We start from the raw sequence: 14,098 nt of genomic DNA, 5'->3' as shown, positions 1-14,098 counted from the left end.
GGCAGTTTTGAAGGATCAGCTACTTACCATTCTGGGTCAGTTTGGTAGAAGAAAGCTGCGTGGAGACTGAGAAGGTCTCTTTGGTGCTGCGCTGGAAAATGAGGCTGGAAGGGATGTTGGGGCAGCCATTGTAGTCCTCTTTGCAGCACGGCAGCCCCAGGTACAGCGCGTGATTGTTAAATGTGCTGTTCTCATCACACTGCAGGTACAGGACAAGAAATGGAATTTTACCTTGTCTGTCTCATTCCACATACTCAAACCCTGACTATAATTGCTTAACAGTACTTTTATTGATCTTTTGGGTGCACAAAAACACTTCTAAGAAAAAGGTGTGCTTACCACCTTCAGCACCTGTACATACACAAACCAGACCCAGCTCTAGAAAGCGTGGTCTCCTAACCACTGACTCTTTAGAACTTACCACGATCTTCCAACTGTACAGCTTAGTGCTGCTGTCTGAAAATCATACTGAAGAAATAAACCAAGATCAGCAGGAAGGAAAAAACCCGCAAACAACTCCCCCTGACCTCTTGCTACAGGGTGGCCAAGCTGTGGCATTGTAACACGATGCAGCTGAAGTACAGCGTACTTTCATAATAGAAAGGTGCAGAGTAATGCCATAGGCTGGTAAAACTGCTGAATGCTGGCAAACACTAGTAGGCTTGAATTTAAAATAGACAGGATTAACAGAAGACAAATCATCACTATCTGAAGGGAAAAGGTGAGCTGTACCTAGAATAGAAGGCTGTATCCATACCTAGTCATGTGATTTGCAATTTATGATATTTTGAAACTACTATTAATCTGTTCCTCACATACTTCTCATGAGGGGGAAAAAAAGATAATGTAATGACCATTACTTATTTAAACTGCAGTAGAGATGAGTAGGTAAAAAGCCTACAGAGAAGAATTGGTACCTTATAAACATAAAGCTCGTGGATGTCATCCGACAAGGTTGTGCCATCATCTCTCATCAATGGAGTGAACGCAAACCCAAAGAGCTTCTTTTCTCCCTTGTCTTTTGCTGTAGCAAGAAATAGAAATAAGGAACGGTATTTGTACATAGTCAGTCTGTCTGTATATACCATGTGGTTATTCACTAACTTCTCTGCATGCCTAACAAAAAGCACACAGGCCACGTAAGAAATAACATAATATACTATGTTTAATTCTATGCAAATGATCAACAAGCCTCAAAACAAACACAAACATGGTGATCATAGTAAAATATAGAATGTACATACTGTAAAGAAAACATTCTACAGGGAAACACAGCAAAAGAACAGCAGGGGAGAACATCTACAAAATGTTTTGCCCTGCACTGATTGTTCGTGATGTTTCTGAAGTGCTGTTTAATAAATGCAATAAATTAGCAAGCTGCTAATTAGCAGTGCACCTTCACTGTATTTTAAGTTGGCAGCCCTTTCCTGCTTTCCACCCGCTGACACATTGACAATGGAAAGACCCCAGCTTTTTTGGTTTTCTCTTGGTTATATTTTGCACTCACTGGAGCAATGTCTGAACTCAAACCGGAGGTGAGACCCACGGAACCTGTCTATAGGGATGGGCAACTTGATGATTTCCCCCCATCGAGGGCTGTTATTGTGGTAAAGGACAAAAGAGTGGTATGCACTCCGGCTTGGCTCTCCTGAGCCCAGGCTGATGCAGTCCTGGAACAAAAGAAAACAATTTAAGATTAAAAGACATCACATCACCACAGATGAGTCATTTTATTACACGGTGATAACCTTTATATAATTCATAGCTTTCTGTAGACATAAAAGAAGAGTCAGAAGCAGAAACTCAGACACAATGAAACCTGACATTTTTGAAGAGATCTTTAAACTGTGTTTTGGGTCAAAAGATGAGCTAGGAGACCTACAATACTGGATGAATTCCAGTATCTTAAGCTATTATTTAAGTTATTATTTAAGCTAAGTTTTCTATCAAGCATAGAGTAGATATATTAAACACGTAAGTTCAAATATATAAAGACAAGTCCAAGAAAAAAAGAACCTAATAGGACCATCACTTGTAATATTAGACTTTTCTGAAAATACCATCTAATCAGATTTCTGCTTCAGTGTCTCAGTTCAGAAGGAATACCTAAACTTCTCAAGCTTTTAAAAATGTTGGCCTCCTGAAACTACAACCATGCAGCCTCAACACATATCCCGGAAATTCTGATCCAGTTACTTCATTAGTGGCAAGCAAAGAATTCCTGTTGAATAGTCATCACCTAAAAATATGGGATCTAAATTTCTGCTTTTAGATATAAAAAGCTTAGAAAACTTGACCAAAATTCTCAAAATACAGACGAAGAAAAACATGAATTGTTATTATTTAGGAAATCTAGAAATCCTTAGCCACAACACAAGTGCAGGAAGTTAGGAGAAACGTTGAAGTCCTGAAATAAAGCCAGTACAAGGTCCTTTGCAAAGAAGACATGGAGCAGAAAGCACATTTTTTTTATATAGGCACTAACCCATGTTCTAGACCTAACACTTACATGTGTTATCTTACAAAACCATGCAGCAAAAAGAGACATCTTAGATATTCTTCACTTTTAGCATCTCTAAGGGTAATGAATCCAGGAAGAAACAGAAGCTAAGCAGACCTAAAATGACACACACAATACATATTCTGACACAAGAACACCCCACATGGAAGAGTATCATGACAGGGAGAACTACCGATCATTTCCCAAGGGCACCTCTAAATTCTATTCCAAGAAAATACCAACGATGTTGATTTGATTTTTCTCATCCGTAATGAAGGGACTATCAAGTCAAGTCTATCCCATTAACCAGACCCAGTTAGTTCAACCTGTGGTAATATTCCTCTGGCTTCGAGAAAGTTAAGAATTTGTGATAGCCCAGAAAGAACAGAAAGTTCTCTGGAATTTTGGGATTCAATGCACGACCAGCCTCCCTGGGCAGAGATTCAGTGCAAAGGCTCTGATCCAAACTGAATGACTGTAGCTTATACTCAGAATACTCAGTCCTCTCAAGTAAGTCTTAGTAACCACATGGTATGTGTCACAATCCGGCAAAAAGGTTATTATTTAAATACAGCAACAAGAGTTAACTGCTGCAGATATGAGCAGGTCGGAGTGAGAGTAGTGGTGGCAGCACTAAAAACCAGAATGCCTCCAACATCCCGGTTATATTCTTTTGATAAGAGTAATGAGTTGGGCTTCAACACAGCAATTCCAAAACCTCATTCTGCATTAGGTTCTCAGGAGAAAGTAAAGTAGTATTTGTATTTCTTCTATAAGGTACAGTAAAACTCCAAGTTTTCATGGGAGCTTTCTTCTGTTGCCTCAAAAAATGACCTGCCTTGGCAGCCGAAGGGTCAGCCTTTGAATGCTGTTTCATGCTATCAACTTTAAATAAATAGATGAAGCGTCTTTTCTTCTAGTGGTTAATGTAGTTTCTATGCATTTACACTATGATCTGTAGTCTGAGGAGGAGGGATTGTTTAATCTTTAATTCTGAATTGTGATCTGCAAAATATAAACATGAAACTAGTCTCTGTACACCGAGTTACCATGAGACCCAAAAATGTAGGCGAATTAGAGGGCAGAGGCAAGTAAGGGAAGCTAAACCAGAAGAAGTATCAGGTAATAATTTTATTGCTTAAGGTATGCCCCGCAATCGATAGCTATTCCTGCTACTGGAACAGAAAGAAGAGTGAGAAATGCGTCAAGGTTTTTTATTTTTCAGACTACATTGAAAGATACTAACAATTGAATAAGACGATTTTGTAAAGGAAATACTCATTTTCATTTCGCACAGTACCATATTATGGGAATATTTTCACTGCTTTCAATAGCACTATTTCTGGACCAAGATATACTCAACAGTAATACGGATTTGAGACAGACAGCATATTCTCATTAATGCTGTGTATGGTTCTGCTAAAATCTTCACAAAGGCATAACTCAGATTTGGGTTGTGCTGCCGGTCAGGAAAAGTTTAGAGATTTTATTCCACTCTCAGATGAAAATTTTGTGGCAATTTCCCCACCGCACTGTGTAACTCGGCACACACTTCCTCATTCGGCAATCTCTGCTTTGGAAAGGCCATAGGCCAGGAACAGTAGAGGTTATTTCAACCAAGAAGAGTAGTGCTTTGGGTCAATGATAACACTTTCAGCGTTCTGAAAGTTCACAGTTCAGCTCATACTACTGTGAGCTTGAATTGGAGTTTGTTATTAGTTTCTCTACTATATCACCTACTGAAAGTTATTAAATTAATGTCATAATTAGACAAATGAAATAGAAGAAAAGAAAATAGCTACACTGGACTGTGAAAGCAACCATGGGTCATGCAGGTGATCACTCAGGGGCCAGGGAACACAAACAAGGCAATTCCCTTCATCAGTAGTGCACCAAGCCCTGTCCGACACACACCTTATTCTTAACATTGATACTAAAATGTTATTAGACTCCTCTTGTTGCAGTCTTTAGTATTTTCTTTTAGATTATGCTGAATTATTGAAATGGAAGTCCTGATCTAGCAGTCTAATTACAGCTGCTTCATTTAGGAATGAAATTCTGTCTTTGGGTGAAACCACCTCCCTCCTAATGGAAAGTGGCAGGTCATCACATGCTGCTCCAGGTGTCCATACAGAAGATTACATAAACGAGATGGTTACAGTGAAAAATAAGCCATCTAGGGTTTAAAACTAAATTCCTAATATAAAAGGTATAACATTTAGTGACATACTGAAACAACCCAGAGTAACAGACCTGTGTTAAGTCTTAGGGAAATGGATACCTGGACTTACCAAAACCCACTGCACAAGTGGGATGGTTAGAACTGATGGAGCATTTTGTTCTCAGGGCTTTTCACCTGAAGCACAGGGAAGATTTTGAGCACCAAGTTTGCCTGTATTCTACAACTGAAATCTGCATTCTGAAAGTTGAGACAAACGGGAAATCTACAGTTTAAAGAGCTGAATCCTTATAACTTTCAGGGCATTTCTATAGACTTAGAGCAGCCATGTACACCTAAAAGGGTCAATTGTCTTCTACAAGGACAAGGATGTTACCGTTGAGTTGTAAGATAACCCACTAAATAAGAATTCCAGATGGCTCTCTCATTTGCTTTGATGCAGTAGATGAATTTGCAGAATTTTTAAATCATGTAGAAACTATGGCAGTGATAAAAAAGGAGACGTGATTAGCTTCCAAACTCAATTCTAAATAGCTGCTTCTTTCTCTTACGTGCATGTCATTATTCCTTCAAATTGTCATTTAGCACTTTTGAACTATGCCTCTCTATTCAGTTCAACTGATATTCAGTTTTATATGTGGTTTTTTTTAGTTCTATTTTGCAGTTACAAGAGAACGCAAATGTACCTAAGCCATGAGAATGCGTTCAAATTAAAGGGAAGCAGAGTTCAGCTTCTGTTGTCCTTGATGGCCCTTTTACTTATTTTTCAGTAGATATGCTAGCTTACACTTTTGAGTATTTCCTAAGTAGAAGAATTTTAGTGTCTGTGTGCCTGAAATACAGTGGACCTTAGGTATCATTAGACGTTATGAACCAAAGATCCCCCTGATGTAAACCAAGTATCTTTGTTGCTTTGACTGCAACTATAGAGAGGAGCAATAACAAAAACTGGTATACAGATTTTCTCCTAAATATGTGGCTCAAATTTAAAAAACACAAAAACCCCTTTATATGTAAAGTCTCTCCTTTATAACAAATGTTCACCTGTTTGGTTTTTCTTTTTTCTAATCAGATTAACTACCTTTTACCATTCACTATTTTACTATTTCACTATTCCACTGTCCCACATAGAACCTGAAGCACTGTTACAGTAGTAGTAACAGGCACAGGTAAGAAAAAGATAACTTAGTATGTGTGAATGACCATTCCAACCAAAACCACAGAAGAAGTTAAGACTGATAATGTCTAGAAATTATATGGCTTTTATACTTAATCATTAGCCACAGTTACAGTGTAATTAGCTACCATTAGGTATGTTAGCATTTGAAGAGGCTGATATTGCAGTTTAGAGGCTAAAGGCCTACTTTGGTCTTTGGCAGACTGCTGTGAAATAAAGCAGTGATTAAAAATACATGGCTCAACTTGAAAGGTATGCCTAATGCAATCAAACAGAAAAGGACTGTGATCTTCCTGCAACAGCTATGAGCACAAACCAGTTCCTTACAAGACATATACTTTACTTTTAATAAAATCACAAGCAACTGTAATAATGAAGGAAAAGTTCTCCTTTCAATTAAAAAAAAAAAAAAAGTGGCAATGAGTTTGGTGCTAAAACACTTTGGTGTTTAGACTCTCCTATGATAATGGCTACAAAGGGCATTTTATTGCAGTGGAGGTAAAACAAAAAAGTAGAAGGAAGTTATTTCTGGTAGATGTTTATGTCGAAATACTTTCCATTTACTTCTCTATCCTCACACCCTCCCACCCCACACAAAGCTGACTTCTCTTCAATAATACTAGAAATAAAAACAGAGGAAGAAAGAAAAACATTAAACATCACCAAACACAGCTGGGATGGAGCCATCCAGCTAAGGTCTTGGAAACAAGGCAACCCAAATTTATTTTCCAAAACTACGTTCAGTACCGTAACTCCAACAACTCAAGATTTAAAAGTCTGTCTTCGTAATCACATTTCATCATCATGTATGACACATTATTTAATTTTAGCTATTTGTCATATGCTCTTCAGTTCTTTCTGACTACAGTTATGCTAAATTTTCTTTTTACCATAGCCACTAACATCACATTTTGAAATTACATAAGCTTTTCAGTTTATGAATATTTTCTCCAAGTCCCCTATCACATATAGGGAATGTAATCCAAATTCTTTCAAATTTGTAACTGACCACTTCCTTCAGCATGATACATAGTTTAAAAACTTACCAAAACCAAAGTATGATCTAGTGTTAGTTTAGCACTTCCCGTGCATCAAGGACAACAAAACAAGAGAACACGTCCATGCAGCAAACAGATTGCATCTGAAGCTCAAAGAGGAAAAAAGGACCTACCTTCAAGATTTCTCCATCCGCATAGAGCACGTACATGGTCACTTCAATGTTCTTCTGCACACTCTTCCCACCTCTTTCGAAGTCTCCCTTCTCTAACGTCAGGTATAAGTCATTGCGTATATCACCTACAGTAAAGAGTGGAGCCACATACTCGAATTCAACATGGAAGACTCAGTGCCGTGCGCAACACATTTTGATTCTGCAAACCACGTTCTGTGTTCTGCAAGACTATTTTACGCCCAAATCATTCCAAGCAGCAAGTTAATTGTTAATAAAGATGAACATTTTAACATCAATGCATAAAACCAGACCGTTGTTAGTAATGCCTTTATTAAGTGTGAACTTGGGATCAGTACTTGCTCTTATTGTGTGTAAGTGGGGAAGGGGAAAAAGCCTTCTACGACTCTGCCTAGTTAGCGGATTTGGAAGTATCAAGCTAAGCCTGACAAAACATCATTTACATCAGACTTCCTATTTCCAATATATTTTAATACAAATGAGTATTTTTTGATGATCAGCAGAAAATTATGTTCGGTTAGCTCTTCTTCAAGTATTTTCTATCTTTTCATAATTTCTTTTTAACACAGCAATAAAATAAAAGCAGCCTTTTTGCAAACCTGGTTGTAATTCAGTTCAGATGGATTAAGAAGGAATTATTACTTTTTTTTTTGGCGAGGTTTCTGGCTAGCCCCAGGTGTCCATATGCACGAATATAAGGAAGCGGGCAGTATGGATACCTGCCAGTTTCATGCTACCTTATTTTCAAGAGCATTCAGAGCAAATGACCATATTCAGAAATACAAATGCTAGCATCTATCTCAGCATCTTGTTATCCTGAATTTGACAGACACAAGGTCCCCCCCCCCCCTTTTTTTTTTTTTTTTTTTGAGAATCTCATTTGGGAAACTCTGCTTTCAAAACTAATGCAGTCAATTCTAAAGCTGCACCAAAGGGACAGCAGGTAGCACCTATTTTTCTGTAAGATTTAGTTACTGCTGCCATTTCATGATGGCTCACTTAGAACTTCTTTTTATTTGCTTGCCACAAAGGCAAAGATACTAAAGGGCAATAGATAAAAATACAAAAACAATTAAAACAACAAAAAAATTAAACCCTTTCAAGGCAAGTATTTTGCTAAGCAGCTTCAAAAGACTGAAATAATGAAGGAACGGAATGGTTATCCAGCAAAGCAGAGACTCCTTGAATGTCTGATTTCTTCCACCCCAGTACTTGGAGAAGCTGATGCAGTTAAATCTGTTTATTAATCAGAAGCACAAGGAAATAGGCAGCATTTGCTTTCGGGCAGTGAGGGATATCCTTTTGTGTCTGTCAAAGCAGCACTTCAAATTCTTCTTGAAGTCTATAACCCCACAGAATTTGTTCCTTAATCTACTGTAGGGACAAACAATAAAAGCTTTCAATCCTGCCTTTACCTCCAGAAATAAAAATGGAAGTACAACTTTTTAAGCACGGAAAAAATACAGCTCTGTAGCTGACATTGTGCTTTCTGCCAGGAACTCTTTATGAATGGAAATCTGTATGCAAAATGTCCTCCTTTTTCCATCAACCTCACTCTCACTGTGGATTCACACAGAGCTGACTGCTTGAAACACCTCACAGTTAGAGGTCTGGAAACGCTACGGTTCATTAGCGGGAAAAAGATGACAGCGAGAGGCTGGTGAAAGACCTCAAATATTTGATCTGTTTTTTCCTCATCAAAGAATAGTCATCAAATGCAACACTCCACAGTCCACAACAACAGAGAAAATTATCTCGCTGATAAAATCAAGCTAAGCTACCTATATGCCGGCTATAGGAATATCAAGGAAATACAAAACTCATCACAAAAGATAATTTAAGTGGGGACTTTTGTTTTGAAAACGCTCCTGCTTAACAGACTCCATCCCTTTTCCCGAGCAGTTTGCACAGTGAGGGGAAAAGATTCAATTTATATGCTATAACTCTTAATAGAAATTAATTGTACTCACTATAATTAGCATTTTGGAGTTTCCTATTTATGACCTCTTTTCTGGAAGACAGTCTGGCTACACAAAGTCCAATGTCAGATTGCAAATCTTTTTTCAGCCTAAATTAAAGGCAGCGTTTCGTTATATATAGCATCTTGTCTTCTATTAAGCTTAACAAGAGGGATATTACTGCACTAATTAAAAAATGCCTTTGGGGTGGGGGGTAGAGGAATCTAAAACCACTGGATTTGCATCAAAATTAAGAAAAAAGGTATTTTAGTGAACTAGAATGGTGCACATTGTCTTGTAGAAATATTGTCTAGTGAATCTTAAAAAAACAGGAAAGGTCATTACATATAGTAAAAATAGGAAAGTTAAACGTATCAAGCAAAGACAAAAAGCATTTAATTATCAGGTATGGAGCCCACCTGTTTCTTGAAAATCAAGTTAAAACTACAAACTGAAACACTTCTGTTTATTTCAGTGAAAATAACCTCACTACAAAGAAATATCTCTTTGCTCCAACATATTGATTAACCACATCTCTTGCCGAGTCCTGGCAAGCCACTTTTTTTCCTCCAATTGCTACTGCTTTTGAGGGGTTTGAGCTCAGATGCACTAATGGGCAGCACAGAAACTACAGCAAATGCTTGAAGAGGGCAGTTTATTAAAAATTTTATTTTGAGAATGCAAATTGCAAGGCTAAAGAAAACATTCTGCACCACACAAGCGCACAAACAGACAGCACAGTGCAGCTCGCGTGTGACTACGCAGAAAGTGCGATCGGTACCATCCCTGTGATCCTTGTCAGCTCTAGCACAGAACGACAAGTCAAAATCTTGGCAGATAGAGCTTTTCTCATATTTAATGCCATTGCAAAAAGAAAGAGATAAATAAAGAACTTGTTTAACAGACCAGACAATTCATGCCCTCTGCGTGGCAAAGTACTGCGCAGAGTACTGGCTCTGAAGTGACAGTAACGCGCGTTTTGAGAGAAAAAATAGCGCGCTACACCAGCTCGCATCTCCACCAACAGAGCAGTGCAGAGCACAAAACTGGGTTAGCTGTGGCCTCCTATCGTTAGTACGGGAATAAAGAAGTGCTAGAAGGCCAGTGGGCCAAAAGTATTTATAGACGAAAACCTGCGGGTGACATTTTAAGCCGAGGTCTCTGGGTTAGATGGCTGTCAAGGATGAACTGAAAACCTAATGAGAGTTCTCAGAATGGTATTTGTTTTACAGCCCATCTCGCTACAATTTTTTTTAACTTAAAATCAAATTTAAACTGCTTTTTAGCATAAAATACATGCAGTTTTTACAAATGCGATTACTGAGATTCACTCTTTATGAAATGTCTTGAACGCCAGTATTTTTCACAATTATAAAAAAAGAATTATTTTCTGATGTGTTATGCAGCTCTTCCTTTACCCTCCCCTCATCTTTATGGGGATTTTTTTTGTTTGTTTTAACCTATTTACAAAGCCTTGCATCAAATGTAAAACTGTTGTTTAAATTATAAATCATAAATTACAGCTTTGGGGGTTTCACTTATACTGAAATAAAAATCTTTCTCATATGACCTGAAACTATTTTAATGGTAACGGGGGAAAAAAAAAAAAGGAGTGATGGAAAGGGCTATATAGGCCATGTATTGACTTTGTGCTTACAGGATAATGTACTGGAAGACTTCCAAATACTTATTTTTCATTTTTAAGACATAGAAACATTAAGCAGTCCAATGGCCAATAATCGTCTAGTGTCTATGAGAATAAGAGGGAGATTCATCCTCGTAAGATTTGTAGGTTTTCCACTAGAAGACAGTTACCTGAACAGCAAAGTAGTAACAACTTACAGAAACTGTCTGCATTTAATCTAACACTTTTTATTTGGGGATCCTAAAAGATTTTGTACACTGAGAGCACGAAAGGTCCCTGTTTTACACAGGTGAATACTGCGTCAAAAAAGGTTACAGAGTTCACACAAACTCCTGCAGGAGAAAGAGACAAACAAATCTCTGACATCTCAATTCCAGCGAATTTGTTTCCTCAGACGTCGGTGTTCTGTGACTCTGTGAACCCGTAAGGGACACGCACCGTACCCCCGTGAGCTGGGGAAAAGTGGCAGCTCACAACACTCTGGAGGTGCAGCTCGAGTTTCAAGTAACTTAGTAAAATAACTGTATTTATCCACAGAGTCTTCACTGGACTTTTTAAAACTGAAAGTTTAGTCTTTTACAATTTAGGCAGCCAAGGATATCAAGACCAATCTGTCTATAAAAACCAGTATTTATGTCTGTGTTTGTTAAATTGTTGAGATGGTCCTTATTTCCGTAGGGCCCACCACTGTGATACACTGTCTACCCAACTCTCTAACATCACTGGGTTGAGCAGCGTTTTGCAAATACTGGCATTGTACAGAAGAGTGCCAACAACCCCCAGAGCGTGAGTGGGCAAGAAGGACACTCGGACTATCTCCCCCAATGGCTTATGAAGAAAAAACAAACCCATACATTTATGCCCTATATATAAATGAACATTCTCACAACTCGAGTAAATTAGCATCACCCCACTGACTCAAGTGAAGTTACAGCAGTTAAACCGCTAAGAGTTTGGCTCTGTCAAAGATGCAGCAAGCAAGTAAAATCTTTAACTATGAACTGTAGACTATTTATATTCATGGACAGAGTTAGAATGTGCTTTGGCTATATTTGTTCTAGCTCTTTACAGCAGTAACTGCTCTTCCTTCTGGCCAAGAGCATCATATCGAAGCAGACGTTCCCTTGAGGGACAGCTCTTCTCTGCAGTACCTCTGGAGGCCACTGCGCAAGAGCAGCGCGCCAGTGATCGCCTTCTGATCTCAAACAGCATAATACACCCTTAAAGTTCTAACTTTCTCCAAATGAAAAATATGCAACTACTACTGAAGTGCAGTAATTTCAACACAGAGGAGGTTAACAGAGGAGGTTAATAAAACGAGGCCCACAATCAGCTTTGTGACCATCACGTTATTTTTACAAAACAAATGGACTAAATGAAAAAACTGACATAGCGCAGTGTGTGGGAAGCGTCTCGAACGCTCTCTGGCCTTCTTTCTGGATCACCATTTGGTCTTGTTCTCAACTGTGTCACAAAAGATTAAGAGTGCCGTGCCTCACGCTGCATGATTTTCCCTCGCTTTAACAGTGATGACACGTTTGACACTGGTGTAAAGCTCTGCTGTACTGCCCACTGTGATACTACGTGTCTGTTAAAATGAAGCAGCCCGGTATGGTCAGACAGTCTCTGGCGATCACTTTAGGTCCACTGCAGCAGTTTATTTCTCTTCCCCTTCACCACACCGCCACTAATTTTTTTAAGGCCTGTATTCCTGAAATAGTTACAGCATGCAACTCTTAACACTGATGGTTGGACTCGAGGATCCTAAAGGTCCCTTCCAACCTAGACGATTCTATGATTATTGCGAGCAATATTACAGCAGAAAGGGGAAACAGAGCTTTTATCTACTGCCTGCATGGCAAATTAAATTATCCTATAAAGAGAACATTATGCAAGTTTAACTCCGCGTTACTCTAGCTTTCAGCAAACAGAACACAATTGTTTCACGGAAAAGGAACAAACAATACTTACTAATTTATTTGCTATCCATTGTTCAACTTCTATGTCTAGAAAGGAATTCATACAATGCTCTTTTTAAATTCAATGATTCCCCTGAAACAAGTTTCCCTTCGTAGTAGTAAGCTGATTTTTATTTTTTTTACCTCCTCCAGCTTATTATTTTAACTTTCCATTTCTGCAAGTTTATTAATGACAAAAATTTATTTTTAGTCTCCTAAATGCTGTTGGGGGATAATCATGTAATAATTATGTCTTTTAGTCTCGTTGACTCTCTTGCCATGAACGTTCTGAGAACAGCTGATGGATTTTACCATGTCTGTTTCCTAATGTATTTTTGCCATGACTTTGTGCTCACTGACAGAACAGATGCTGAGATGTTTCTCACCTTTGCTCCCAATTCATCTGTCACAGCTACTAAATTTGTCTGAAACACAGTGGTATGAAGAGAGACTGGTAAGACAAAGCCTACGCCCCTCTATTACCAGTTCCCCTACGACGTCATGATTTGTTACCTTTGCCAATCCCCAACATTCCATGGAAGATATGAAAATGGGAAAAAGCAAGCAATAAGCAGACATTACACAGAAAAGCAGAAACTTACACCCAACTATCTTCATCTCTGCATCAGAAAGAAAGGAGAGAGAATAAAGGGAAAGGAAAGGGAGAGAAGCCAGGAAATTAAGACAAGGAGAGAGAAAAAAGAGAAACGTCACTCACAAGTCGAAGATGAAGCATGCACTTTTCATCAGAGGATCAAAGTAAAAGACAGAATACTTATCAGCACACGGGGAAGGGAAGGGATGTCCTTTGGGGAACTGACAAACGCCATGCCTATGCAACAGATTTCTGATCAGCAAGTTCTGTATACAAATAAAGCTGCAATCCAAAAGGCAAGCAGCACATGCCTCATTGCTTTTATCTCTGGGGAAAGGTAAAATTGCCAGGATCAGATGGACAGTCTTAAACCCAGTAGCAATTTAGAAAAGAAAAAAAACCCACCACAAATGAACAAAAACCCAGTGCACCTCTTCATGAGGCTGGTTTGACTGAATCCCTTCTGATTCGGACAAAAAAGATAATTAAAGCCTTTACGATGCTCTTCTCAGATCACAACACAGAAGGAAACGAAGAACATCTCATCATTAGAAATGAAGACGGGCATGGTTATTTTGTAGGTATTACTCTTGTTCTGCATAACCATGCAAGATACAAGCACATAAAGACCGGTTTCACTTTATTTCTTAATGACGACCAGCTCATGTTGCAACTCACGTTACTCATATCTGAGTGAGGGAAAAGAGGGCTTGATATCGGAACTAATGCTACTGTTCAGAAAACAAAATGGGGTAAGAAAACTATGTGTAAGACACAGCTACAAAATTTTACTGGTTAAAGTGTCTACTGGTGAAAGGATTTTTTATTAAAAAAGAAAGTGAAAATGTTAAACCCCATGACCAAGAAGATTTATTTGAAAAGCTAGACCTACTTACT

General features: G+C 38.5%; 1 protein-coding gene across 1 annotated transcript in view; it reads right to left on the bottom strand.

Moving 5' to 3' along the window:
- Positions 1 to 14,098, bottom strand: part of DOCK3 (dedicator of cytokinesis 3) — a 207,870-nt gene that overhangs the window by 67,720 nt on the left and 126,052 nt on the right. The window contains exons 16-19 of the mRNA XM_009891301.1: positions 7,028 to 7,152; positions 1,508 to 1,670; positions 918 to 1,024; positions 28 to 199 (exon numbers count right to left, since the gene is read on the bottom strand). Of these exons, the coding sequence (XP_009889603.1) occupies positions 28 to 199; positions 918 to 1,024; positions 1,508 to 1,670; positions 7,028 to 7,152 (567 nt within the window). The remainder of the gene's footprint in view (positions 1 to 27; positions 200 to 917; positions 1,025 to 1,507; positions 1,671 to 7,027; positions 7,153 to 14,098) is intronic.

The sequence above is a fragment of the Charadrius vociferus genome, unplaced genomic scaffold (assembly GCF_000708025.1).
Source record: "Charadrius vociferus isolate BGI_N301 unplaced genomic scaffold, ASM70802v2 scaffold758, whole genome shotgun sequence".
In the NCBI taxonomy this organism is placed as follows: Eukaryota; Metazoa; Chordata; class Aves; order Charadriiformes; family Charadriidae; genus Charadrius; species Charadrius vociferus.
The sequence above is the reverse complement of the archived record's forward strand: the minus strand, read 5'-3'. Positions and strand labels throughout refer to the sequence as shown.